This window comes from Enhydra lutris, unplaced genomic scaffold (assembly GCF_002288905.1).
Source record: "Enhydra lutris kenyoni isolate GAN:26980312 unplaced genomic scaffold, ASM228890v2 scaffoldscaffold24, whole genome shotgun sequence".
Classification (NCBI taxonomy): Eukaryota; Metazoa; Chordata; class Mammalia; order Carnivora; family Mustelidae; genus Enhydra; species Enhydra lutris.
In genome coordinates this window covers 29,869,412-29,896,581 of record NW_019154108.1, presented here as the reverse complement: position 1 = coordinate 29,896,581, position 27,170 = coordinate 29,869,412, and the positions used below count along the sequence as shown (strand labels likewise).

The 27,170-nt window shown below is 53.7% G+C and overlaps 2 protein-coding genes across 4 annotated transcripts in view; one reads left to right on the top strand and one right to left on the bottom strand.

The window, feature by feature from the left end:
* LOC111150822 (dynein axonemal heavy chain 14) overlaps positions 1 to 5,490 on the top strand; it is a 319,964-nt gene extending 314,474 nt beyond the window's left edge. The window contains exons 83-85 of the mRNA XM_022508439.1: positions 1,065 to 1,225; positions 4,735 to 4,881; positions 5,275 to 5,490. Of these exons, the coding sequence (XP_022364147.1) occupies positions 1,065 to 1,225; positions 4,735 to 4,881; positions 5,275 to 5,490 (524 nt within the window). The remainder of the gene's footprint in view (positions 1 to 1,064; positions 1,226 to 4,734; positions 4,882 to 5,274) is intronic.
* A 2,085-nt stretch (positions 5,491 to 7,575) lies between these two features.
* On the bottom strand, positions 7,576 to 26,783 carry LOC111150734 (lamin B receptor). Of its 3 annotated transcripts, none has more exons than XM_022508300.1 (14): positions 26,700 to 26,783; positions 22,530 to 22,708; positions 20,867 to 21,070; positions 18,983 to 19,066; positions 18,538 to 18,733; positions 17,379 to 17,575; positions 16,343 to 16,397; positions 15,085 to 15,276; positions 14,402 to 14,505; positions 13,383 to 13,508; positions 10,784 to 10,952; positions 9,251 to 9,331; positions 9,032 to 9,154; positions 7,576 to 8,655 (listed from the first exon to the last, which is right to left on the bottom strand). In XM_022508300.1, exons 2-14 carry the CDS (start codon positions 22,692 to 22,694, stop codon positions 8,495 to 8,497), a joined length of 1,857 nt encoding a protein of 618 aa, XP_022364008.1. In that variant the 5' UTR covers positions 22,695 to 22,708; positions 26,700 to 26,783; the 3' UTR covers positions 7,576 to 8,494. The 3 variants fall into 3 exon arrangements, with proteins under 3 accessions (XP_022364008.1, XP_022364009.1, XP_022364010.1); XM_022508301.1 differs by lacking the exon at positions 26,700 to 26,783 and adding an exon at positions 25,160 to 25,211; XM_022508302.1 differs by lacking the exon at positions 26,700 to 26,783 and adding an exon at positions 22,982 to 23,301.
* Between the last annotated feature and the right edge of the window lie 387 nt (positions 26,784 to 27,170).

The window sequence follows — 27,170 nt, the reverse complement described above, 5'->3', positions numbered from 1 at the left end:
TGCAGTCAGGGCACGGGGGAGGAGCGAAGTGATAAGCGGTGAGGAGACAGCCACCTGCAAGACAGAGACGCTGGGGGAAGACCACACGATGGCCAGTGAGAGGCTGGCCTTGCGGGGCTGGAGCTCAGGAGAGACGGGGGTCTCCACCGATGGTGAGGCAGCGACGCGGAGTGCTCAGGCCACTGTGGGACGGCTGCGGCCAGCAGTGCAAGGACGTTCACGGCCCTGACCCTCTCTCCTGGAGCCTGCGGAGCTCCAAAAGGCCACGGAGGAGGACAGGAGCCACTTGGGCTGGCCAGCGCAACCCGAGTTACAGGGAAGTTACAGGGAACTCAGAGAAAGGCTGTCCCAGGCAGGTGGCAGGCGCACAGACGCCATGGGAGGTGCCCAGAGCAGCAAGTGGAGGACACAGGCTGCGCAGCAGGGGCTCGACTGCCCAGGGGAGGCATTGCAATTCCCTCTGTGAGCACTGGTGTGGGGCAGGGGCATGACAAGAGTCCAAAGTAGGACGGAATTCCTTATGCAGGATGGATTAAACCAGGAGAGGAGCTGGCAGCAAGAACAAGGAAGAGGTGCGGGTAGGAGTGTTGGTACTGACACGCAGAATGCAACCCAGACTTGACAGAGCAACACAGAGTAGGTTCTAGGCTTGTGTGAATGGAAAGAAAGTCCAGTGTTTTGGCTTCAGGAATGGGTTGTTCCAGGTGACTGCCCTGTGTCACTCTCAGCCTGCCTCCTCATATCCTAGCTCTGTTTCCACTGTCTCGGTCTCATTTTTCCCACCTGCACACAGCATTTCTCATGCAACTGAGGGGAGAAACAGCCACCACAGCTTAGCAACTCCAGGGGAAACGTGCCTGCCTTTGCCCAGGGCCTGGAAGCCATTTCCTGGGAAAGACGCAGACACCCTCGGGTCTTGTACTGTCCCTGGGACCCAGCTTTGTTGCCAGGGGAATGACGTACATCAGTGTCATTTCCCTAGCCCCTGGGAACCCTTGGGGAGGACACAGCCCCTGATCCCCCTGACTCCCCAGGAACTGGTTGGTGTGTGCTTTTCTCCAAAGCCTTTCTTACTGCTGTGCTTCAAGACTATGGACGGTCCCAAGGAGTCTCTCTAGACACCCTCACCTTTACCCACCATGTGGCCTCGGATGCCACTGACATCAAAGACGAGTTCTCCATAATCATCCAAAAGAAACTCAACATCGTCAGGAGAGCCTTTAAGGTACTGGCGCACTTAAAACAGAGTGAGTGTCTGTCTGTCCATCCAGCCCCTCCCTCAGCAGCCCGCCCGTGGCCTTCCCCTGGGCCGGGTGCTCTGCAGGTCCGGGTATGCACAGATCCTCGTTTTTCCTTTCTTTTTTTTCTTTAAGTGAATTTTTATTACTTTTCCCCACTTCTTTTAATGGCAAAATACACAAAATGTAAAACTTTTTAACCCAGTTCTAAGCATACAGTTCTGTGACATGCATGCTCCAAGTCCGTCTCCAGAACTTTCCTCAGTGTGGATCTGTGGAGAAGGTGAGCCAGCTCTCTGCTCTCTCCTCACAAGGACATTAACCCTACTGGATCCGGACCCCACCCATGCGACTTCATGTGACCCTAAATACCTCCTAGAGGTCTCATCTCCAAATACAGCCATGCTGGGCAACGGGGCTTCACCACGGGGATCGGGGGGCTGGAGGGTGGACAAGATGTTCAGTCCATAGCGGCACGCTTCCTCTGCCAGTGGTCACCCGGGTTGCTCCCACCCCATCTGTTGTGGAGAGTGCTTCTGGGACCTTGGGGGCACAAGGGTTTGAATCCCTGCTCTCGAGTGATTTGGGTGCAAGTCTAGGCGTGGGGCCGTGGGACCATTTGGCTAATCCTGTTAGAGCAGCTGAGCCAGTCTGCATTCCCGCCGGTGGCCCACGAGGGTCCCCCCCGCCCCACATCCTCACCAACACAGAGTTTTCTGGGTTTTGACCGTAGCCGTCTCGGTGGATGTGAGGTGGAGTCCGCTGTGGTTTTGAGGTGTGTCCCCAGCGACGAGTGACACTGAGCATCCTTCGTGCACTCCTCGGCCGTCCGTGCACCTCCCTTGGAGAAGGTCTAAGTCCTTTGCCTGTTCTTTGCCACGGGTTTCTGCTGTTGAGTTGTAGGAGTTCCATGTGCAGCCTGGATATTAATTTCTTACTGGACATGTGGCTTGTATGTTCCTCAGTCCTGCTCTGCACCTCTCTGCTCCGGGACCTCGTCCTCTGCTGCACGGACGTTGTTCATTGTGACGCAGACGAAGCTCGACGTGTGTGTTATTTCTCGTTACTGCGCTGTGGGTGCCACAGCCAGGAAATTGCCAACAGTGCCAAGTCACGAAGCTTTCTGCCATGTTTTCTTCTGATGAGTTTTATAGTTTAGGTCTTAAGTGGTCTTGGATCCATTTTGAGTTCATGGTCTGTGCGGTGTGCTGAGGTCCAATTTTCCCAGTGCAGTTGGCGCCTTAGTGGCAAATCATTTGAACATATACGGGTTTATTTCTGGGTTCTCTGTTCTGTCCCACTGCTCTCCGCGTTCATCTTTTGGCCAATAGCACACTGTTTTGGTTACCGTCACTTTACCATAAGCTTTGAAATCAGAAAGTGTAAGACCTCCAACTTTTTTCTTCAAGATTATTTTGTTTACTCAGCTGTCCTTGAGACTCCTTATGAACGTAAGGATGGATTTCTCTATTTCTGCAAAAATACTGGGACTTTGATAGGGATAGCACTGACTCTGTAATCACTGGGCAGTATTGACACGAGTGTGGTCTTCAAATCCATGACCTTGTTGTCCCTTTTGAAAACTGTCCTGTGCATGCTTTCTCTTCCAGACAAATTTGACACTAGGCTTATTACATTTCATTTATGCATAAATTCAGCAGAGAATTGCTATCCGTTTAACATTGAGCCTCTCCGTATAGAAACATGGTTTGTCTTGCCCTTTATTCAGGTTCTGTTTCCTTCACACTTCTTAGGAATGTGTGGTTACACTGTTTTCCTAAGTGTTTATGATTGTTGCTATTGAAAATAGGATTTTCAACGCCCCACGTCTTACTCTCTGTCGTTAGCTCTCTACCTGGGGTTATTCGCTCCTGAGGTCAATAAGAACACGGCCCTCCGAGACTGCAGAGTCTGACTTCTGACACCGACCTCAAGTTTGGGGTTTCCCACAACGACCTCAGATAATTTGCTGGAAAGACTCGTAGGACTCCAGGAAACACTACACTTCTAGTTTTATTATAACAAAAGGATACAGAGCAGAACTAGCCAAAGGAAGAGACACATGTAGAGGGCAGACTTTAGGACTGGGAGGCCCCCGACACAAAGCTCCCATGTCCTCAGCAATGCACTACCCCCCCGGTGTCAATGTGGAAAAGACGGAGTGCTCACCTGAGCTTTGAGCTTTGAGGTTCAGAGTTTCTGACTGGGGTTTCACTCTATAGCCATATTTGACTGAATCACTGTCGGGCTGATGTCACTTGGCTCAACGTCCCAATCCCCCAATCTCGTGTTCGCTCTTTCCGTGGCTGGCCCCGATCCTGAACCATCTCATTAGCATAAACTCTCTGGGGACCAAGCCTGCAGGGTGGTCCCAGGAATAAAATCCTGGGGTCTACAGGTCACCTCCCAGGAACCAGAAAGAAAGGCAAATCAAACTTTTTTTTTTTTTTTAAGATTTTATTTATTTGAGAAAGAGAGAGTGGGGAGAGGGGCAATAGGAGCCGCAGGGGAGGGAGTGGAATGGGGAGAAGCAGGCTCCCCACCGAGCAGGGAAGAGCAGGGAACCGGTGTGGGACTCGGTCCCAGGACCCTGAGATCACCACCTGAGCAGAAGGCAGATGCTTAACTGACTGAGCCCCCCCCCCCAGGTGTCCCTCAAATTCTTTATTATACTTCCTTATACTCATTTCTATTTTTTTTTCTAATTTAAACTGGCCAAGTTTGTCTACTTTATTTCCTTTATCAAATACCAAATTTTGCCTTTATTAACTCTAATGGTGTTTTCTATTTACCTCTTTAGTTCCTTCTGCTTTCGGGGAATTTATTTTACTGCTCTCCTACTAGCTTGTGTTTATTTTCACCGAGGCGTGCCATACGAGGAACATGAGTATTCCACTCAGCACCCCCACCACGCCGTAAGCAAATGCGGCTGGCACCCCTCCCTGGGGACGTCCCCACACAGGGGCTCCCTGTTCTGGCCCTTCTCTGCCTCCGCTGTGTCTCCAGCTCTGACTCCCTGTGAGCGGGACTGTGCAGTCTGGACCCTCCCGTACCTGGGAGGGAGCACAGCTCTGCAGGGTCCCAGCGTGTTTGCACACCACGGCCGACCTCACCTGGGGGAGCAGAGAGCTGCTGTGTAGGCCTGTTGCGATCCGGACTGCGTGAGCGTTACCGTGTACGTCTTCTGATGGACACCAGTACCAGTTTGGCTCAGATACCTGCGACCTCAACTGAGGGCCATGGATGGCTGTACGGCTGTTTCACAGGGGTCATACTGACACACACAAGCACCAGGAACGTATAGGGCTGAGGTGAACAACATCGGCCCTCACAGACCAGGAGGGACCGCCGTACTCAGAGAACCTGGGAAGACACCCTGGGCTAGGCTGGGCTGGGCAGGAGGCGCTCTGTCCCCTCCGGGACCCTCCGCCAGAGCTGCGGCTGAAGGCAGCGTCGCACCAGGGGACCCACTGACGCCATCTCTCTTTGATCTTAGGGAACAGACAGCACACACGTTGGAGTACACATTTTTGGTTTATTCATCGAGGGGGCAAGGTGGAATCATGAACAGAAAGTTCTAGAAGACTCGCTGCCTCGTGAGCTGTGCTGCAGTTTTCCTGAAATCTACTTCTTGCCAACAAAGGTAACCACCCATGTGCTGATTAGTGAGTCAAGCCTCCAGGCTTTCCCTGGGGGACACCAGCCCCTCCTTCCGGTCCCCACTCCCTCCAGCCTCCCTGGGACGTTTGATGATACACTTCAGATGGCAAACGACATTTAAAATAGCCCAACATACTGAATGTGAACGTCTGAAATAGATGCTACGCCAGCATCCAATGTTGCTTCTCAAGACCGTGTTCTGTGCAGTCCTGACGGTCAGTCGGAAAGTTCCAGTCTCTGGCGTAACCCGCATACGCAGCCACAGACCCAACTAGAAATGTGTGCAATGTATGATCGTCCCCCAAATCTAGCGTGTGGAAGGTGGGAGCCCCTGGTTTGCAATGTGACTATAGGAGTTTTTGTTTGTTTTTTCAAGATCTCTACTGACCGAGCAGATGCTTCTGAGCAGACGGATGCCGAGCTCTACACGTTCGAGTGCCCCGTCTACCAGACACCTGAGCGGTCAAGAACGCTGACGACCACTGGCTTACCGTCGACCTCTCTAACCTCAGTGTATCTACCCACGAGGAAACCTCCTAGTCACTGGGTCACAATGCAGGTTGCGCTGCTGTGTGAGAGGAATGAGAAATAAACGCAGGTACCAAACCACCTCCTGTTTGACTTGCCGGATTCACGTGTTTCGAGACCGTCGCGGGTAGCCAGCACCCTGCACGGGGACATCCGTGTTCACCGCCCCCCCCCCCCCCGTGACCTGCAGGGGGACCCGCCGGCCGCTCTCTGTGCTCAGCTGTAACCCAGGTGAGCAGGGCTCCCTTTCCCGCACGTGGAAAGCTCCGCGCCCCGCGAGCAACAGTGACCTCTGCGGTTATGCACAATACAAGAGACATGAGGGCTAGTTCTAGGGAATTCGTTCCCTGGCTGCGCGGAGCCCAGAACGGGACCCCACTGGCCTGACCGCGGGCCTCCGAGACAGGCGGATCTTTTCAAAGGAGGGGTCCTGAGACGTCCCCAGCCCCAATCCCACTGGAACCCCAACCCCAAGCGGGCAGCACGCTCAGTCACCATCAAACTGTGCTTCCGCCGGCAGGATCCTTATTACCGAGCGTGGCGTGGAGCACAAGTCGGAACTGGGGCCCTCAGGCCACTGCATCCCACGGGGTGTTGGCAGCAGCTCGCATCTGGGCCAAAGCTGACGAGTCTCGCCAGAGCTCACTGTGCCTGGAGCGCACCCCGAAGCCACATCTGTGGCCCCCTACCCTCAGCAGCGGGCGCGTTGGCACAAAGCCCCCTGTGCGTGCGCAGACGCCCAGCGAGCCGCTGCCTCCATGGCGAGGGGACAGCGCGGGGCCCACACCCAGATCCGTGCTCGCCGCCAACAGAACAGTAACATCTTTTGTGTCGTCTACGAGCTTGAACTGTCTGAAGGTAACCGTCCAAAAGTCACATAAGCTAGTCAGACACAGCGGTGCCGAAAAGAATGAAGGAGACCTAGTCGCTGTCGGTTAGAAACGAAGAAAACGATAGTTGATCCAATTCACTTACTTAAGTAGCTTTCGGAATTAAGACACAATTTACTAACCGTCCGTGAGCTCCGGAAGCCGGGGCCTCTTCTCCCCGCATCCAGGAGTAGAGACCAAGGTGAGATCTTGCCTTCACTCACAGACACACAAACACCTCACGACAGGCTCAGTCTCTCCCGTGCTTAGATGTTTGTGTGGCTCGTATAGGCTCGTGAGAGCAGGACCGACTGAATGGTTTTGTTTCTCAATTTTCTCAAACAAGGACTAAATACATGGTCACGATCTGGGACCTGAGATCCTCAACTAAGCCCTTCCAGCTCCAGCCTATAGTGAGCCTCGATGCCAAGAGCCGTGGGCCCATGGGTCCAGTTTGCCTTTTGGAGCCCCTGTGGCCCTGGAGGGTGGCAGTGGTCCCCTCGGGGCTCCTGTGTTAGCACCAACGACCCCAGAGTCACAGGCAGGGAAAAGAGGCTCTCGAGTGCAAACGACAACATCTTTTTTATTTCCAACTTTATCTCCAACTTAAAACTTCATCATAAAATTTGTCAAATGTATCAAAACCAAAATGAACAACAAATCGTAGCTGAAATCCGGGAAGGCCACACTCTGCTGGCAGAGGCTCTCTTCTCCTTACTGGAGGAAGAATGAAACGAGCTCCTTCCTGCCCCCAGCAACCTCGGTCAAACGAGCACAGAACACACGGGAACGCTCATTCCGACACCAGGAGAAAAGCAGAATCCAAAAACTGCCTGCTTACGTCAGTGCGAAAAAACACGGGCAACTCCCCCAAAACAAGGCTTCAAGAGCAAACTGTCTTGGGGACCACCCTGACTGAGCCAGCCCCACACCGCCCAGAGGCCGCACAGAAGGGACACGCACACCCACGTATCTCGCATATAAAATGCATCCTTAAAAACCCAAGCACACACATATTAAATTCCCCTATATTTAAGATACTGAGAACAATTTAACTTTGAACACAAAAATTTTAGCGAATTTGCTACTGTTCCATTCTAGGACAATTAATAATGAGACACTAACAACTAGAACTCAACAGCTACAGCTAGCCGCCCTACACACAAGTATTACTAAAGGATTTTGAACTCTTGTTCTTCGAGGAACGCCACCCTCCTTTCCAGGGAGCAGCGTCCTGCAGCTCTAGGGATGGTACAAAATACAGTCTGAACGGCATGACATCAGCAGTAGCAAAACCACAGTTTTATTTCAAAAAGTCAAAAAACATACAAAAATATCAGCCTGAAATGGCAGGTTTTCAAACACCGATCTGTGTAAAAATGTTTAAATAGTGATGTTACTGCAAAAATATATATTCTATTTTTTTCTATGGGCAACAGTTTATAAAGGCAAACGAACGGCTGCAGTTGAGGTAGCAAAGCCAAATTCACAAACTTTGGATTAAGAAAAATAACCTTCCTATGTTTTAACAGCATCTTTATACAGCGTTAAATGAATTCTATTGCTTTGCCATTTTTAATCAACATGTATTTTTATAAAACTTAATTTAAAATACTGCAAATGTTTTTGTTAAAAAGATACTTAGTCCTATTTCACATTCAAAATACTGTACAGAAAAATCCGAGGTCCCCATATATTACACGAGAGCTGGGTATTTACACCTTCCAACGCAGCTCTAGAAGCTGAGGGCAAGCCAGTGGCTCCTGACCACCTCGCCCCGCCTCTCCCCAGAGAGCAGTTCATGCAGGACCGGGGTCTACGCTCAAATCACTTAACTAGGAAAAGGAAATGGATGCAAATCCTCTTCTCTGAATATAACAAAACACAAGTGCTTCGAGGGTCACAGTTGGTTTCACGTAAGAAATACCACTGACAAAACCATCACAATTTGAAAAGTCCTCGAAACCCATAGACACCTGTGGTATCCTTTTCAGTGCATTGAGAAGACTTTTAAGAATGGAGCATTTCCCACTAGAAAGCCAATTCTAACACCTTCGCCTGTTTCCTTCTGTTCACGGCTGTGATTTAGTAACGATAAACCTGGGGAGGTTAAAAGACCACTTGGCTCCATAGTCCCGACTGGAGCAGGAGAGTGAGGACCAGCGGAGGCGCGGCGGCAGGGTGGGAGGCAGCGCGTGGCTAGTAGATGTAGGGGATGATGCGGTAGGGCACATGGCGGCGGTACTTCTCCCAAGCCAGGCCGTACTTCCTCCGGCAGTGGCGCTCGTCACGGGCCTCGCGGTGCACCAGCAGCACAGCAAAGTAGATCACGTAGAAATAGGGCAGAATGTGCTTGAAACCTGCGGAGCGCAACAGACGCGTGAGGTAGCTTCCCTGTTTGTCCCCCCAGTCTTCCCAAGTGGACCGTGGGATTGCTCCCTTTTCCCCCATGCTGGGGAAGCCCCCCACCCCCAACACGTGGCAGAAGACGGCATCTGCGTGACAGGCTCTCCAGGGCGCAGGGCCAGCCGCGCCTTCTCACACGCCCGTCCTCTCCTGGCCCTCACCGGGTCCTCCTGTCAATGCTAACTTCACTCCCCTAAGTGATCAGGTGTAGCGGCCGGTGTGGGAGTGGCTTCCACCAGGGGAGTCACAGGCCCCCCTGTGGCCCCCCAACTCTGCCCCTAACCCCTACCCCCCAACACGGCACACATGGCGCCCCTATGCAGTGCTCACCACAGGGGAGGGACCACGCCAGGGCCATGATGAGATCACCCAAGTAATTGGGGTGACGAACGAAGCCCCACCATCCAGAAACTAGAAGATTTTTTCCGGTTGAAGTATGGATAGTTTTTAGATCTAGGTGAAAATAAAAATACATTTATAATGATCTCTACACCAACAGAGACGCAAAATCTTTATGTGAGGAAGATATAAATATAAACCGATACTTACGTGCAAGCTTTGGGTCACTGGGATTTTTCCGGAATGCATTTTTCTGAGAATTTGCACATCGGAAGATTACATATCCACAAACTGTAATTTTTTAAAATTTTCATGTTAACAATTTAGATCAATATAATCAAATACTTAAAAACATTTGTAACTTCACCTAGAAATGATTTCTTTGCTCTGAGGAAGTTTCCAAAGGATGGAATACTTTGAGAGGTTTTGAACTCAATCTCAGAATGTCAAAAGAAAATAACAATCCTGAAATTTCACCACCCACGAAGGGGATGCAAAACCAGCCCACGCAGTTACATCACCAATGAAACCAAATACAGCCCCGCCTGTAATAATCCCATCAAGGCTGGTGTCGGCAGAATCCAGAACACAGGGTGCAGCCGCTGGAGCCCAGCACCTGCAAACCCGAACACGGACGCCCGGGGACTCGGAATCAAAGCACAGCTCAGAGCGGGACCAGGATGGCCTGTGCGGACACCACCAAGTCCGCTGCCAGCCTACAAGCTGCCGGCTCTATCTCGGGCTTCAAAGGTCTAATGGGCCTTGACATATCCCAGCCTGTTCACCACACCGTCCAGCCTCCGGCCAGCGCGGGACACCAGGAGCCCACCCGGAAACAAGGCACTCGCCGTCCTGAGCAACACCCGGGCCTGGCGAGCATGGGTCACCAAACCAGCGATGAAATGCAACCAACGCCAGGAATCTTCTCTTCTGCCACGGACACTACTTAGCGGAGTAAAACTCGCTCTATTTGACGCTCGTGCTGCTGTTCCTACCCCACCTCGGGTGCGGGCCTTTACCACACAGTGGCCTAGAGGAAGAGCCACCCTGACTCGCGTCCACATCGCCGGCGATGCTCCTTGTCTCCCACTGAGCTGCACCCCGCCCCTCCCCACGCTTCCCGACCCGCTCACACGTGAGAGCAAACACCCTACCCTCCAGTGAGCCCTACACTGACTGATGTTCCCCAGAGCGAGTCTGCTCTGCCTTCACCGTGACCTTCCTTGGGCTGTAGGTCCCTGTTAGTGCGCCAGGCCCCTCAGCGTCTGACAGCAGGCCGGCCTAGCACGCCAGGACCAACCTTCCTGCATTCCAAGGTGCCCACCAGACAAAGCAGGCCTGCAAAAGAAAAACCACCAGAAAACGAAGCATCCATGCTCTCTACGGGCGCAAGAATCTTCTTTACAAGGGCACCTGGGTGGCTCAGTGGCTTAAGTCTCTGCCTTCCCTCAGGTCATGATCTCAGGGTCCTGGGATCGAGCCCCACATGGGGCTCTCTGCTCAGCAGGGAGCCTGCCTTCCCCCTCTCTCTCTGCCTGCCTCTCTGCCTACTTGTGATCTCTGTCAAATAAATAAAGAAAATTTAAAAAAAAAAAAAAAAGGATCTTCTTTACAGGCATCATGAACTACTTCCCACCTGAGCTCATTACACCCGCTGAAGAGGGCGCATTGGGATGCGGAGCTGTCGGAGCACAGAGACTCGGCACATGATCTTTAACCCTCACAGACTCACTCAGTACTCACGTTTCAGAGCAATAATCAGAGAGGCCATGGGCCAGGACACTTCATTGGGATGGTTGACGAGATAAAAGGCTTGCAAGCTGTAGATGAAGGGAACCCACACTAAGTCTCCAAAAGCCAGCATGAATCCAAACCCATCATGGGTGATGTCCATGGTTGTCAACAATGCTTCCTGCGAGGAAAGAGCGGGAAAAGCCATTTTTAATGCCCTTTGGGGGATGAAAGTTTCTATGTTTCAGTTATACAAAGTACTGGTTCCTAGTCAAATTCATACAGCACTAGGGGAGGGCACATCAACCAGAAGGGTTTTAAGGAGCAGGGGAGGGGGGTCTGGTTCCGGGGCACATGTCCCCCACCTGGTCACTCCACCATCTCCATCTCGGGTCACCCGACCCACTCACTCCGCGATGTGGAAATAACGCATCTTGGAAAGGCTGCAGGTGCTCCTGCCTCTGCTCGGAGCAGCCTCCTCCGACCTCAGCCTATGGCCCCCCGCCCCGGCCACCACCCCCAAGCCCCCTAAGCCACCTTCCTGCTCCCCCCTCCCCGACCAGACGAGGTGCTTCTCGACACTGCACCTGCGTGCAGGCTAAAGCCGCTCTCCGCAGCAGGCCACAGGACAGGCGGGACATCGAGTGGTCACCTTGTCCCCAGCATACCACGCGCCTGCTCCACAGTATGTGTTCCCGTTGTTTGCGGAAGAATAACATCACCAACAGCCTTTGCGTCCATTCCACGTGTGCCCATCAACCTTGCGATCGCATCTGGCTTTTCCTGTCCACCCTCCACACGGGCCGCCTGACCTCCTCCGCGAGCAGACACGCCCTGTATGGGCCTGGTCGGCGTGGGCCTGGTTGTGCAGGCTGGACTCCAATGGGAGATGCCAGTGGGGCCAAAACTCAGGAGGCCCTGGGATTCCCCGAAGGAATCCCTATTGACAGAGGACAGGCGGCAAGTGTGCACCCTGGGGAGGGACCGATGGCCCAGGTTAAAGAAACAAAGCAGTCACTCCAAAGACTGTTTTCCACCAGAAAGACCATGGGACACAAGAATGGGGGTCAGCAAGTTCCTGCGCGTGCCAGGTGATTCCGGGACATGCACCACTGACCACAGGGGGGTGGGGGCGCAAGTGCCACAGGGAGCGGGCACAAGGGGACCCCAGGAGTCCCGCAGAGATGCCAGGGAACGCTCGCCTGTGTTTCACCACATTTCTCAGTTCCTTCCAGTCACCCGACCTGGTGAGGCAACCCCCGCCGGGCACCTGGCCGCAGCCAGAGGCTGAAGGCGGCCTACGCAGAGGCCCGTTCTTCCAGAAGGCTGCGGTGCCCACGAGGCATGGGGACGGCCCCGCCCAACCTCATCCCTGTGTCCCATCCCAGAGTCGACAACAGACAGCATGTGGCCCAATGTCCAGAACCTAAGAACCCCCAGCCACGTCAATGGGACCAGCACTGCGAGTCAGAAAGCCCCAGTCACTGACAAGCTACCAGAAAGCGGGTTGGGAAAAAAAGCCTCTGAGACAATGAAGCAACAGGGAAGCCTTGTCCAGTTCAGGCCTCCAAGGGGCCACTTGCCACCTGACAGTGGGAGGCCACGCCCGCCTGACCAAGAGCACTTCTAGGTTTTCTTCTACAGCACGTCGCCCCAGGTGGAGACGCAGACCGCGGGAGGCTGCAGGAGGCCGCGGGAGCTCCCCAAGGCGCTGGGCCAGCAGCTGAGGCTTCATGCCTCTGAAGGCCCTAGTGTTCCCGGAGAGAAGGCAGATCACTGAAAGACAAACAGCGGGCCTGCCGAGTCGCCGTGACCATGCTCCCAGCGGCCAGCCTGGCCACCCGACCCCACGGCCCACAGGAGCCAGCCCAGACTCCAGATGCCAACAGACTGGGACGCAAACCCGCTTCAGGACAAAAGGACGTCAGCTGCCCGTTCTATTTTTAAAACTGAGAGAAATCTCGACTTGGGATCCGGAAACACGGATTACAAAGACACTAGGAAACCGGTAGCATAGGGGTCAAACATCAACTTCAAGGCCAATCTGTTCAGCTAAGACAAAGAGTCTTCAAGGGGCAGAAAACACTGACTGCTGCTCAGTGTGAGGGAAGCCACGGGTTAGGAACCCGGCTGGACTTAAACCGGTTTCCTCCATCATCAGGACTTCTGACTTCTTATCCGTCGGGCCAGAGCTAGTATTTTGCACATTTTGAAACACAACCATAAAACTTCCATCACCCTGTATGGAAGAACTAACTGTCTCTTGATGATCCGAAAAGCACTATCCTAATGATAATCTATCCTCTTTCGTTTGACACAGTAGTTAAGAAACTGAGAGTTACTGAGGAATCCGTCACACTTGCAGATCTTGAATCTGTCACACCCAGGAGCAGCCGAGACACAGCGGCACCAGCAAGTGCCCGCACACCGGGCGTTAGCGCTCACCACGTCCGCTCCAGGCTCCGCGCTGGCCTGGGAGGGTGCCGGGGGTGCAGGCTAAAGCCGCTCTCCGCAGCAGGGTGCCGAGGGGTGCGCGAGGGAGGCCGAGGCCCCGAGCGCTCAGGCAGGCCGCCCACCCGACTCCCGAGGCCTCTGCTCTGAACATAATTACCTCGTTCCAGAGAGCATCCACCACGTACAAGAGCTGGAAACTGTTCACCAAAATCATCGCCAAGGACGGAGCGGCTCGATTCTGTTCCTTCATCTCCGCCAAAAGCATCACCAAGTTCACAACCACCTGAAAGAAGAAGGGCAAGTACCGGCTCCAAGTGCCTCCCCAGGCCCCTGGCTGCCACCGGGGGAGACGGTCGCCTCACTGCCGAGAGAGCCACAGTCGCCAATGACCACAGAGTGACCTGCGGGGCCGAGACGCCAACACCACACACCGAGGTGGGACTCCCCAGGCAGGACACAGGGTCACCTCCATGGTGCTCTTATCAAAAACGCATCTCCAATCAGGAGAAGACGGCGGGCCCTCCACACAGTATGTGACCGGAACGCTGCAAGGGGCAAGGTCCCATGAGCCGGGGAAAAACTCCAGGAGACAAAGCCGAGTCACAACCACATGCATTGGAGGCCTGTCTGGCAAGGGTCCCAGGACAGAGAAGGCCAACAGTGGAAAAAGAAGGGAAACCCAACAGGTCTGTGGATTCAGCTGAGAATACCGAATAATGGTTACCCCCAGTCCTCGAGGCTACGTGCTTGTGCCTCATGTTCACGCGGGGGACAAGCAGGGAACGGAAAGGAAACCTGACTCCATTTCTGCAACTCCCCCACAGGTCTAAAATTAGGTCAAAATTCATTTTCTTTTTGAAGAGGACAAGAATACATTTTTTTCTTACATGAAATTTGCCTAGACTATCACATTCCTAATAAATACACTGACAGAATCAAAATAAAACATACCCTTAATGTTTCACACCTGTAACAAGGGCATCTTAACCACATGGACTCTATTTGCAGGGAAAAAAACTTCAAATACAGATTTGTAGAAATCTGTAATTCCTCCTAAAAGCAGCTATAATTATTCCTAAAAACCCACAGCTTCCTCGAAATGATCTACAGTTTTTTCTAAATGCAAGATTAATGTGTACTCCTGGACTGAAATTTAATGAGAGGAAGAGGACATACCCATCCGATCAGTCCGGGGCGCAATTCACAAAAGTATTTGAGATCAAAAGTACCAATCCGAGGATTAAGCTCACGGCCAATGAAGAAATCATAGACGGCGTTTCCTGGAAGGGAAAAGTTCTTACACAAACAGTACAGCCACTGGGAGGTTTATGGCGAGCACAGCCGCCTAACCCCAGGGCCCTAGTCCAGCCGCTTGGGGGTCCAGCAGGTAGTGGGCGGGCGGGTGTGTGCACCAGTGAGGACGGGGCGTGAGGACCTGACTGGAAGCACCGAGGCCTCGAGGGCCAAAACTCCTGAGTTTAAGGAACCAGAGCTTTTTTAAAATGTAGACTCGCAATTTTCTAAAATAAGCAACTTCATATTTTAAAATGTTTGAACACTTTAGGTCAAGAGTCAACCTATTTGTGATCTCTGTGACCTGGCTTGCTCTCTTTAAGGATATTGAACTACTTGAGACCAAAGGAGAAAATCCTAACTTGTGATGCTGAGGTGACTAAAACACTGGGGACTAGACTTAAGTCACAACAACAAGTTGTGATCGAGTGACTGAAAAAGGAGGAGAATCGACTAGGAGCATAGGAGAAAAATACCGAATATATTTTTTCCCTTTAAATATATTCTCCTTTCCGAATGGACTCCATGCCATTCTCCCTTCCTCCCCCTGGGGGTGTGCTGCTCACCAGAGCTGCCAGGGGCCAGGGCAGCCGGGGGGGCACCCGCAGCCCGTACAGCCAGGTAGGCGCTGAGGCCCACGGTGGAGGTGAAGGCAGCCAGCGCCAGCTGCAGGAAATGGTCGTAGACGTAGAACAGCTCCAGGCCCCAGAACACGGCCGCCCCAATGGCCGCAGCGGTCAGCAGGAAAGCATAGAACCCTGCACACGGGGCAACACAGACACGTTAGCAAGGCCCAGGCTCAGCCAGAGGCAGGGAACCTCCGGGCAGAGCCGTATGCTCACCCAGCTTTCTACCTGCTGGAACACACTTAAGGTATCCTTGTGCATTATCAACAGTCATTATGTGCTTTTAAGAGAAAGCTGAAAAGTGCACAGAAATTCACTATTAAAAAGCTGAGAAGGGGGGATTCCTGAGTGGCTCAGTTGACTGAGTGGCTACCTTCAGCTCAGGTCATGATCTCAGGGTCCTGGGACCGAGCCCCCTGCTCAGCAGGGAGTCTGCTTCTCCCTCTGCCTGTTGCTCCTCCCCTGCTCGCATACTCTCACTCTAGCTCTCTCTCAAATAAAGTCTTTTAAAAATACTAATGAAAAGGTAAAATATAAAAAAGCAGGGAAAGGGACCCAGGGGTCTCTTGGAGCAGTGCCGTGACAGGGCTAAAACAGCGGCCGTGGGACGCTCATAGGGAGGAGAGGACCATGTTCCAGGCAGGAGCCCTGCGAACGCAGCCAAGGGATGTGCAGAGGCCAGTGGCTGTGGCAAAGAGAGGCTGGCTCTCAGGGCAGGAGCAGCCAGGAAGGCCACACAGGATGGGACCTCCTGGGCCAGGCAGTAACCCCAGAGGATAAAGTACACAGACTAGGGTGATCGCTTCACTCAGTGCTAAGTATTAGCAGGAAAAGCAAACCGGGTGGCAGCAGGAGCACCCGAGGGGCCATCCCCGCACATGGCACGTGGAGCCCACGGGTCAGTGTGAGTCCCGGGGCAGCCAGCAACATGGACACATGCAGGAGCGCAGTACCCACGGGCTCTGAGCGAGCATCAGATCTGAGTGTTAAAAAAAAAAAAATCAGGAGCACCCAGGTGGCTCAGTGGGTTAAGCCTCTGCCTTCGGCTCAGGTCATGATCTCAGGGTCCTGGGATCGAGCCCCACATCAGGCTCTCTGCTCAGCAGGAAGCCTGCTTCCCCCCCTCTCTCTGTCTGCCTCTCTGCCTGCTTGTGATCTCTATCAAATAAATAAATAAAATCTTTGAAAAACAAATAACCATTCAATCTATACTTGAGTCTTCTTCCATCAGTAAGAGGCATTCCTTCCACAACCTGAAAAGGAAAAAAAGTTTTTTTAATTTGAAGCTTTAAAAAGCACAACACTCTCCCAACATCTAAATCCTGAATTTCACCACCTTTCAGCAGCATAGACAGTGACAGGTGGCAGACATATCAGTGGCACATCATGTGGGGAACCCTGCGGGGGTGGCTGACACAGCCATCTTGGGGAAACTGCTCGGCCCGGGCTGCTGGACCCCTGGCCCCGGCCCGCGAGCACTGGTTGGCCACGCGCTTGGAAGGCAGCTGCCGCAGCTGCAGGAACACAGCACAAGCCCATCGTCCCACGGCTGAGGTCCTTGTCTGCAGCCGCCCACTCCAAGCCCGGCTACCCAGCCCCCCTGCCCCGCGCCACATGCAGACTCATCCCACAGACTTACGTGGTCTTGGTCCTCACACACACACACGCATGCACACGCACACATACATCCTCTCAGTCGTTCCATGAACCCTCCATGACCAAGAGCTAGGGAGCAGCCCGCACGTGCACTCAGGAAACACACACCTCCCTCGGGCTGAGTTTAAATAACGTCCGCCTGCCAGACGGCAGCCACATCCTACTCCCCAAAATGACTGCTCAGCAATGCTGCCTCGTGTAGGAGACACCGACATAGTGTCATTCTGGGGCCGGACTCCTCCTCCCCCTCATTGGCTAGGACAGGGAACCCAGGCCTGGGGGCCACCACGGTGGCAGCGGAATCCCACATGCGGATTTCCAGCGCCCCCTGTAGGGTCCTTATCTAATAACCACCACGCGCGGCTCTAGCCTGTAAACGCGCAAGAACAGACACATACATGCAGATCTATCAAATCTGTAACCGTGGAAACTGCTTTTCTTATTCAACATTACCTAGTTTGAAGGTGGCTTACCTCAGCTAATCTGAATGTGTGCCTGCACTGTAGAGCTTTACCCTAAAGATGCCTGAGGTGGGGGGAGGGGAACCACAGCAGTGTGCCCTCCCAGCAGGAACTTACCTTCCCGATAGGCAGGAGGTAGAACAGAGCCTGAAGAAAAAACCAGAGCAGATAGACCCCGAACACTCTGGTTTCCCACAGATCAGACAAAGCTGGCAAGGGAGGTGGGAAATTCAGAAGACGGGGCTCCTTCTGTTTGCACATGAGCAGCAACAGGAAGAGGAAGGCCGGCAAGCCGAGCATGATGAGAAACGCACCTGCAAACACCGGGGACCATTTGAGGTTCCAATTTCAGGCCAGTCGATCCAGTGCTTTCACTTTTCCGAGGCAGAACCAAAGGGCAGCTAAACATCTGACCCTGCTAAGGTACCATCAGCAACGCCTCACCCCTATGGTGCCCGGGGGGCAAGCGCCCGCAGGCACAGAGACCAGCAGAGACAATGGTCCCCCTCACAGACCAGGCTTCATGGCATTTCAAGTCCTGCCACACGGGAGCAGACAGGGCGAGATGCCAGCAACCCAGCCATTGGAACATCTAAAATTCATGAACCTCCTCATAGAAAAGCCAGCAAACATCCTGTCCCCAAGCTTCCAGAACTGGGCCAGTGCCCCATGCACAGAGCACACGCAAACACGGTGACGGGGACACTGTCGCTCGCAGCCCAGCCAGCCCGGTTACAGCTACGATCCTCCCGGCCACGAAGCCAGGCAGGACTCTGAACCTGTGGGCCCCGAGTGGTTTCTTTTACATGAAATGGCATCATTTTCAAATTACGACCCACTTCAGAACACTGAGGACTCGAACACCTGAGACCCTGGGTGCTCGTGGCCCTGCCGGGCAGCTCAGGCACCCACCCCTGCCCGCGGCCACTGCTGTGCTTGGACTCCATTGTCCTCCGCTTACCCTTCCCACACCAGCCTTCCCTTTACCTGCTGCATTTCTTTGTTCAAAACCACAAGCAGGTTGCCTGAAGCTTTAAGTACAGCCACATGGGCACCCTCTCCACTCTAGGACAATCGTCAAAAATGCTCCCACTGCAGCCCTTTGCACCTGCTATGCCTTCTGCCTGGAGGGCTCCTCCCCAGGCTCCCACGGGGCTCACACTCCTGCAGAGGGAGGCCCTCCCTCCCCCGCACTGCCCCACAGAGCTCACTGCCACTGCCACCGCCACGGCCACTGTCACCACCCTCCCTGTGCTAAGCCAGAGCAGCAGCCTACCAGGGACTCCACCGAACTCCAGGGCCTTGGTCTGCGTGGCTGGCTCTTCAGAGGTTTTCCATAATGTAGATCCTTTTGTTGCAACAATGTTTTCTTCCTTAGAATCTATGTCTTTTAATTTGATCTCTTCTCTTCTTGGCCGAAGGCTATACTGTGTAGATATGTAACGACTTTCTTCTGACAAATGGAATTTTTCCTAATTAGAAAATAGAAAATAGGAAATGTTTACAGTCAATAATTATCATTAATGTTACCCCATTAACTGACTCAGCATCTTAATATAGCCGCTCACTAACAAGAAGAAATCTGTTAAATGACATTCAGTCCTAATTTAAGGACAGAATTTTAGAAGAGATTGTAAGATTATGGTATACAGTGTGACTCTCGAGAGAAAGTCACATTTATGAAGAGGTCAAGTGCCAGAGATGAGAAGGACGCCCTGTACCTCAGTGTTTCTGGGGGGCAGGCCGTCCCTCTCTGTGTGCTCAGGCTCCCCGTTGTATCTGCTGAGGCTGTTCCCAAACGGCTTCTAAGGTGAACACAAACCGTTATAAACATAAGAATCGTACCTTATTAAAGAGACCATTGTGACAAAAACTTGCTATTATGAAATCAAATAAAATAAACCAAAGATTCTCACAGCTTCGATTCTAAAAGATTTCAACATACTTTTGTTAAAAAGGAAAAGGAATAAAATTGATGAGAATTTCCCAATCGGAAAGGATTGGATTTTACAGTATAGCTTTCTATGTGAGATCTTTCATCTTTTAAACATAGACTGTTACAATGTCATTGTCCAATGGCAGACACTCTAATAGTCACTATGAGTTAGACAAAGTAAAAACTGGTCAATCAGTTCCCTGAGTGCTCGGGCGGGAGGGAGGGGGGGCGCACCCACATTCACTGCCCCCAAATAGCCACCAAGGGAAAACTAAGACATGGTGGGTACTCCGGGAGGGTCACCAGCAACCTGCAGACCGCCCCCCGCTGCCTGGTTTCTACAGAGCCCCAAGGTCCCACTGCCTGTGTCCCTCTCCTCAAACCTGCCTCCCCTTTAGGCAGCAGAGGGAACGCGTCACCGGACCAAACTGGGGAAGTGGTCCAGGGCTCTGCTGGCAAGGAGCACAGCCAGTCTGTGGCTCTTGGGTCACGAGGACTGTAAGAAAGTCACATTGTAAACACAAATGGGCACTAAATGCTAAAAATGAAAAAGTGACAGAAAGGAGCACACAGCATCTGTTCCTTAAAATGTGTCCCCTGGCGGGCCCTGAGTGCCGTTAACCGACAGAATATTCAAGCTCCTCAGTAATCCTCAAAGGCAAGGGAAAGGGGTGAGCCGACAGTATATGGCAATCAAACTGACCAAAAAAATTACTACTAGAATTCTCTGGATGAGAAAATGGGCATTCACACACTGTGGATCTTGGCAGAAACCTTGAGGCAATTCAGCCACATGCATCAAAGCCTCAGATCCGCTCCACCATCTGACCTGGAATTCCGCACCTAAGCACCGACGTTCGGGAAACCTCAGATGCTGTATAAGAGTATTTATTTACAACAGTGAAAATTCCAAGGAAAAGCGAAATGCCGATCATCAATAAGGGAGCTGATGCTAACAATCACATCACGTCCGTATGATTCACGGACAGCCAAACGGTTCTATACAGCAAACGATGTATAAAAATACAACTCAGGTTATTCCTAATGTTTTAAAATTTAAAAATCTGACTATAAAACTGTGTACCTAAATCCAGTTTTTTAGGGTTATTAAAAGTCTGTGTGCATTTTACCCAGGAAAGAAAGAGAATAAAAGATCATCTTTATTCAGTTCTTTTCCTTCAAAATCATTTCCATTTGGCCTACCATCTGAGACATCCTCGTGCGCAGGCCTGTAGCTCCTGCACACCGACCTTTCCGAGCTTCAGCTCAGAAAGCAATTCCGTTAAAATTATGATGCCCAGTAATGATGCCAAGACCAAGGATATGTTTTTGTAAAACACAGTTTCCTTATTTTACACAAGAACTTTTTCAGTTCAACCTACAATCCACATCTACGTCAAATTTAAACCCTGCTTTTTTTAAAGTCCCGATACTAAACCGCACTCCTGTAATGGAGTGCTCTCTTGCACTGGTGTTCACAAGTACTGTACTTCCCGTTCTTCCAGCGGGTCACGCACTCTTCCACAGTCATCACCTTAGATGCCACGCATCCCTGCCCCGTCGGCGCGACTCACTGCGGCCTGAGTAAGCACGCACACGAAGGGGAAGACGGTTTGGGAACGAACCCCGGACACGGGTGCAGGCCTCCCGCGGGCCTGACTACACGCACCAGCACCAGCGGAGTCAGCTTCACTTCCAGGACTTCCTTCCTCATCTCCTTTATGTCAGCCTGGTGTGAAGCAGAGGCGGATCGACGGGAACTCCTCGGTGGTCGACCAGGGGATCGGGAGCGTGACCTTGACCTACTCCCTCGGCGTCTGGAGGGAGAACTGGAAGTCGAGCCACTTTTCCTTTGTCTAAAGGAAGTTAAAGGCTAGAGAGGGACAAGAAGGCACAGAGCTTTAGCACAAGACAGACCTGAAGGAGAAGAAGATGCAAAGCGTGCCCAGTACCATCAACTCTGCGATCACCCCGGGGCCTCAGGGCAGCCAAGAGCCTGCTGGACCAGGCCAGCCAGACGCTGCCATAGTGGCCCACCTCCCACGGGACACACAAGGCCTTTCTCAGAAGGTCCTGCGCAGGACGGATGTGTCCAAGCCAACCACCTGTGCGCTCTGCCGACGGCACCTTCAAGAGCAGCAGCCCCTGACACCGGGTCAAACGGAGACGAGGGGACAAGTGGACCGCACCCAGCACCACGAACCCTAGCCCCCAGGGGCACTCGCAATAGCCACCCGGGAGGATCTGGAAAGCGGGGGCTCGGCTGGGCGACTCAGCAACACCTCCTTCTGCCCTCTTCTCTCCCACCTGACTCTGTGGCCCAGCAGCTAGGATGGCTTTACTGGTTGTAAATGATGCCAAGCAAAAACAGAAGAAACGTGAACCTTCGTGACCCGTGGGAAATACTTTAAATTCTCACTCCAGTGCCCATTAATAGTTTCATCAGAAAACAGCCACGTCCCCTCACGTCCCAACTACCTGAGCTGCTCTCGCACTGCAGAAACCACACGGCCCGTAACGCCTAAAACCATCACTATCTGGCTTTTGGTTCAAAAGCTTTGCCAACCCCGGGCCAAAGTACTCAGATTGTGGTTCAGAGGCTGTGGGTTCAAGAACTGTTTCTCACATCTACAACCAAAAACGAAATTGAGACTAGACGTGTAGAAGTCTTCACAGCATTTCGACAATGTGATTTTACACCTGTCGGATCTAACACTGCAAAGTCAGGGTTCTTACCGCACATCTGTCTTCCAAGTGTCCGGCAAGTCACTTCTATGATATTTCACGTAAGCACTTCTACACCACAGAGCAGATCATTTAAAGCCCCCCCCCCCCACCAGAGAGGCTGAGAAGCCCTGGGCCAGACCTAAATCTAATTACTGTCACTCTCCTGATGAAATCATCGGTGCTCGCGATGAAGCCCACATCTCTCCGGTTTTGCTCCCGTTAATCCTGGGCTGGCCCTCACCCCCTGCACACTTGGCCGCCTGTGTCCACACCCACCTCCCACCCCCTGGCCAAGCCTCTGACCAGAGCCGTGAGTTCTCCCTATTTGGCCTCAGCACCCCCAGTGCTCTCTGCAAGCCCTCCCTGAGACTCCACACACACCAGCACCACCCACCAAACTTCCCTCACCAAAGGCATGACACGATCACAGAAGCGGGAGCTTCTGGGACCAGGATACCACGACGCACTTGTGTCTCCCCCACCTGAAGCCCAAGTGTGGCCCTGCACCTCCACCCGGAGCCACCTGACCACTGTACGGCTAAAAACGCACCACCAGTCACCTCCCCATCTAGAAACAGACTCTGGCAAAGCAACGGAGCACTTACCTTGATATCATTCTCCTTCAGCTCAAGTTCGGTGCCGTCTTTGTACTTGACGGTGTAGAGCTGGGACTGGCTGTCATGGCTCAGAATTTCGACTTCATAGTAAAGCGAACTCCCAGGCCACCGACCTCTCACCACCTCGCCATCAGCAAATTTCCTACTTGGCATTTTGAAAAATCAGCCTGAATGGTTTAAAAGAAAAAACAAGGAGTCACTACATCCACACTCACATGTGTCTTTCTTCCACAGACTGAACACTAAAAAACGTCTTTCCAAAGTGTTTAACTGGCAGAGATTTTAGGACCAGAAAAGGCTCCTGGAGTGGCGGGGAGGGGAGGATGTCTGAGCCCTTACTGCAAAGGGGAGAACAAAGTACCAAGGACATGAGAACAGGCAGCACGAAATGGCAGAGTGGGGACGCATGAGGCTGTTGTTTCCGCTAGGGCGTATCTCACCTGGAGTCACTTTACACGGGGCGCTCTTGCCACCGCGGCACCTGCCGGTGACACGAACAAGCAGCCGGACAGAAAGGCACCAAGCGGTGTGCACTCTGCAAAATGCTATCACCCGAGTGACCAGACTTCTTGCTACTCAACAAGGCACGTCACAAAGGACACATTTCCTGATTTATAAATCCACACACAGGGCACCCTGCTGAGCCCTGTGACTCTTCATCTCTGGGTTGTGAGTTCAAGCCCCACACTGGGCACAGGGCTTACTGTAAATAGATAGATAAATAAATTCGTATATAGTCTTACAAAGGCTTTAAAACCTTATTTAATTTTGGGGGCGCTTGGGTAGCTCAGTCAGTGAAACATCTGTCTTCAACTGAGGTCATGACCTCAGGATCCTGGGATCGTGCCCCACAGTGGACTTCCTGCTCAGCGGGGAGTCTGGTTCTCACTCCCTCTGCTACTCTCCCTGTTTGTGTTCTCTCTCTCTCACTCACACACACAAATAAATAAAATCTTTAAAAAAAAAAAAAGTGTTGGGGCGCCTGGGTGGCTCAGTGGGTTAAAGCCTCTACCTTCTGCTCAGGTCATGATCCCAGGGTCCTGGGATCGAGCCCCACATGGGGTTCTCTGCTCAGCGGGGAGCCTGCTTCCCCCTTCTCTCTCTGCCTGCCTCTCTGCCTACATGTGATAGCTCTCTCTCAAATAAATAAATAAAATTTAAAAAAAAAAGTGTTTCATTTTTAACACATTACCTCTATTAAAAACAATAAATTCTAAGAAACCAGCCATCTGGGAAAATCAAGGAGGTAAAACTAACATTACTATAAGCCACCAACAAGGAAAAAATTATTTCAAACCCATAACGAATAGCAAATGTGGGGTGCTTTCATAAAGTTTTCAAGTCTTACAGCTAAAATCCCAAACACGCTCCAGCAGATCTGCCGACCACACACGGGTGGGCGCACACCCACTCGCAGCCGGCATCCACCCTCAGTTCCCACGTTCCTTTCCACATGGCCCCAGAGCCGCGTTTCAACCACTCCAAGAAACCAGACGCAGCCGGCGGGGATGACCACTTACGGGAGGCCTGCTGGCCACCCTTCCTCAATTATCAAGGAGGGCTGGGTGCTGGGTGCCTCCAACTCTCGGGCAGCACGCTTTCCCCGTCAACTGAGGAGCAGAGTCCCGCTGCCCTGGGACAAAACTGAGTGCCGCCCCACCTCCTTCTGCATCAGCAGCTCAGCATCTCCTCCACCTCCTTCGGCCAGCTGGCCAGCCCCCGCTAGCCGGTCCGGCCCCGAAGCCTGCCGCTCAGCCGGCTGCGGCCAAGACCCGATTGCCCGAGGCCGCATGGGCACGCCAGCAGCTCTCCGGAGTTAGGAAAGGGCGAAGCGGCGTTACCCCACCCCTCCAGCGGGAAACCTTTCATAAGCACATTTCCTCACTGTTAATTGCCTGAGAAAATACTTCACAAACTTCACTTGTTTAGAAAGATAGCAGCCAGGCTGGGAGATGAAAGCAAACCCAGCCACTTATCCAGTGATTAGAGGGTGTCAGTCCAGCACACGCGAGCGGAGAGGGTGCTCTGGGCCGGCGCCTGCCTGAGATAGCATCACGGGCTAATGAAGGGGTGCGGGCTCGGACCGGGGGAGAGGAGCCAGAAGCTTCAGTGCTGAAGTCACAGCCAGCTGAGGTGGCATCTCAGGGGCACTTGGCAAGCAGGGGGCAGTGGACGCCTTGGGCCATGGAGGAGGGACAAAAAGGAAGGTGACAATGGCGAACCTTGCCCGTTTCAACATTCAGGTGCGAGCGCCTCTCAATACTAAGAAAGAGGAAGGAAATGTGCACTTCTTCTCTCTTGTGCCCCTCCACCTCCCCGGACCCCCTAAAATCAAACCACTGTTACTGGTACTGATGTCCAGAGGCTGGTCAGCCGGGGTTGGGAGAAGACAACTGTATCTTTGTCCACGAAGACGCCATTCCAGTTTGAAACAACTCTCCAGAGACTTAAAAAGCCTCTGGAGCAGACACTGTACCTTTCTGAACGTTTATTTATTGCCATTTGTTAGCCAATTAAATATTTTGGGTCGCACAAATTAAGATATGTTATGGATATCTGTTAGGTTGCTAAGCTTAATTAAAAAAAAAAAAAAAAAACAACTAAGACTTGGAACTCACAGCGATGTTTTCACTGGTGGCCGAGGAAGCCAGCCCTCTCCTTAGGAGACCTCTGTGGTGTCAACAAATGTTCCAGAAGATGAAACCACAACACTGTGCACACCTCCACTTTGCCCAAGCTCCTCCCACCCTGGTTCTCCTCCCACCCTGGTGACGGCACCGCCACCTTCCAACAGACTCCTCTGCAGGGTGAGTCCACCAAGATGGGACACCCCAGCCTCACTGCCGCGATGCACGAGGTCCAGACCCACCGGGAAAGGCTTCATTCAGGAGGGACATCTCAGCCCAGTGGAAAGGAAAAGCTTGTTTACTGAGAGGCTTTTTGCTGTGAAGCCACACGCTTACTAACTTCCCTGTCAGCCCTAGAATCCTCACACATTTGAGCTGCGACTTGTTACTATTTATCAAGCCCACAGCCCTCTGCCCATGGAGACCACAGTGTTACAAGGATGTCTGGTTCTCTTTCCCTCACTTTCCCAAACCAGTCCAAATCCGGCTGAGAAAGGGAAACTCAAAGGAAGTCTGACGGCTTCCGTTGCACACCGGGGCCCAGGGCCCAAGGCCAGCCAGGCAAATGCCTGCCCCTGCCCCCGCCCCCCGCCCCCTGCCCGGGATGTAGGACACCTAAGAGACACCACCGCCCAGGCGTGCCTGGGCAGACGGCCCGACCCCCCTAAGCAATCTGAACACGCCAAGGTAAGGTCCATTCCCTTGCGGTTCCCTCTTACCCCTCCTCCCCTGACAGCTCTCGGAAACAAGCTGGGCGGCCGGTGCTCTGTCCACACCTGCCCTCTCTGGCCCTGCGACGCCGGTCTCTCTGCCACAGCTACTGCCACGGAGGCCGGGCACCAGCACACGCGTGCACGCGGCACGGAGTTGACGCCGCAGGTGCGGCAGGTGAGCGCGGACGCGGTGCGGGGGCGGTGGGGGGGTCCGGTGCGCCCCCGCCCGGGCGCCAGACCAGGCCCCTCCGCGCTCAGGTCTTAGAAATGCCGCTTGAGGCCGCGGGCCGGTGTCACAAGGGCTTTTTTTAAAAGCCTTAAAACGGAGAAAACACAGGATCGAGCGCGCACAGCTCGCTTCACTATCCGCTTTCAGAGCGTGGGAGTCCGGGAGCCAGTACGGCAGCCGCGCCCTGTCCCCGTCCACGCATCCCTCGTCCCCGCAACCCCCCCAGGTCCCCCTCCCGCCCCCCCGGCCCCCCATCCCCGTCAGCGCATCCCCCGTCCCCGTGACCCCCATCCCGAGTCCCGAGTCCCGCCCGCCCAGGCTCCCCCGTCCCCCCAGTCTCCCATCCCCGTCAGCGCGTCCCCGTCCCTGCCGTGGCCGCACCCAGGGGCCCCAGGCCCACCACCGCCGCCCTCCCGGCCGACACCGCCGCGGCGCGCCCAAAATGGAGGGAGGCGCCGGCGATTTCCACCTCCGCTCCACTTCCGCCGCGGCCCGGCCGACCCCCTGCAGGGGAAGCCGGGGCCGCGCATCCCCTGCCCCCGCACCCGGAGGCCGCGCCGCGCTGGGCGGCGGGCACGGGGACGCTCACCTGCGCCGGGCTCCGGCGGGACGTGAACGGCTGCGGGACAGTAGCCGAGCAGCACCCGGCGTCGGCTCCGCGCGCACGACGCCGCCCGTCACGCCCGCGCCCGCGCCCGCGCCCGCGCCCGAGCCCGCGTCCCCTCCCTCGAGCGCGCGCCTCGCCGCGCCCCCGCCCCGCCCCCCAGCGAGGCCACCCCGGTCTCCCATTGGCCCCTCGGCCTTTTGAATCGTCCCCGGCGCCGCCGATTGGTCGTGCGCGTGGCGCGTCCGCCCCGCCCGGCCTGCCCGCGGAGAAGGGGAGGAGGCGGGGCGCGGAGCCGGGCGGAGCCGGACGGTCCGCCCCGCGCCCGCCTTATCGCCGCCGCCCAGACGCCGCGCCCCCGCCCCGCCCCTGCGCTGCTGCCCCGCTCGGCGAGGCGCTGCGCGCTTGGGGCTGCGGGCCTTCCTGGCCAAGGAGATAATAAGAAGCTGCAAAGAA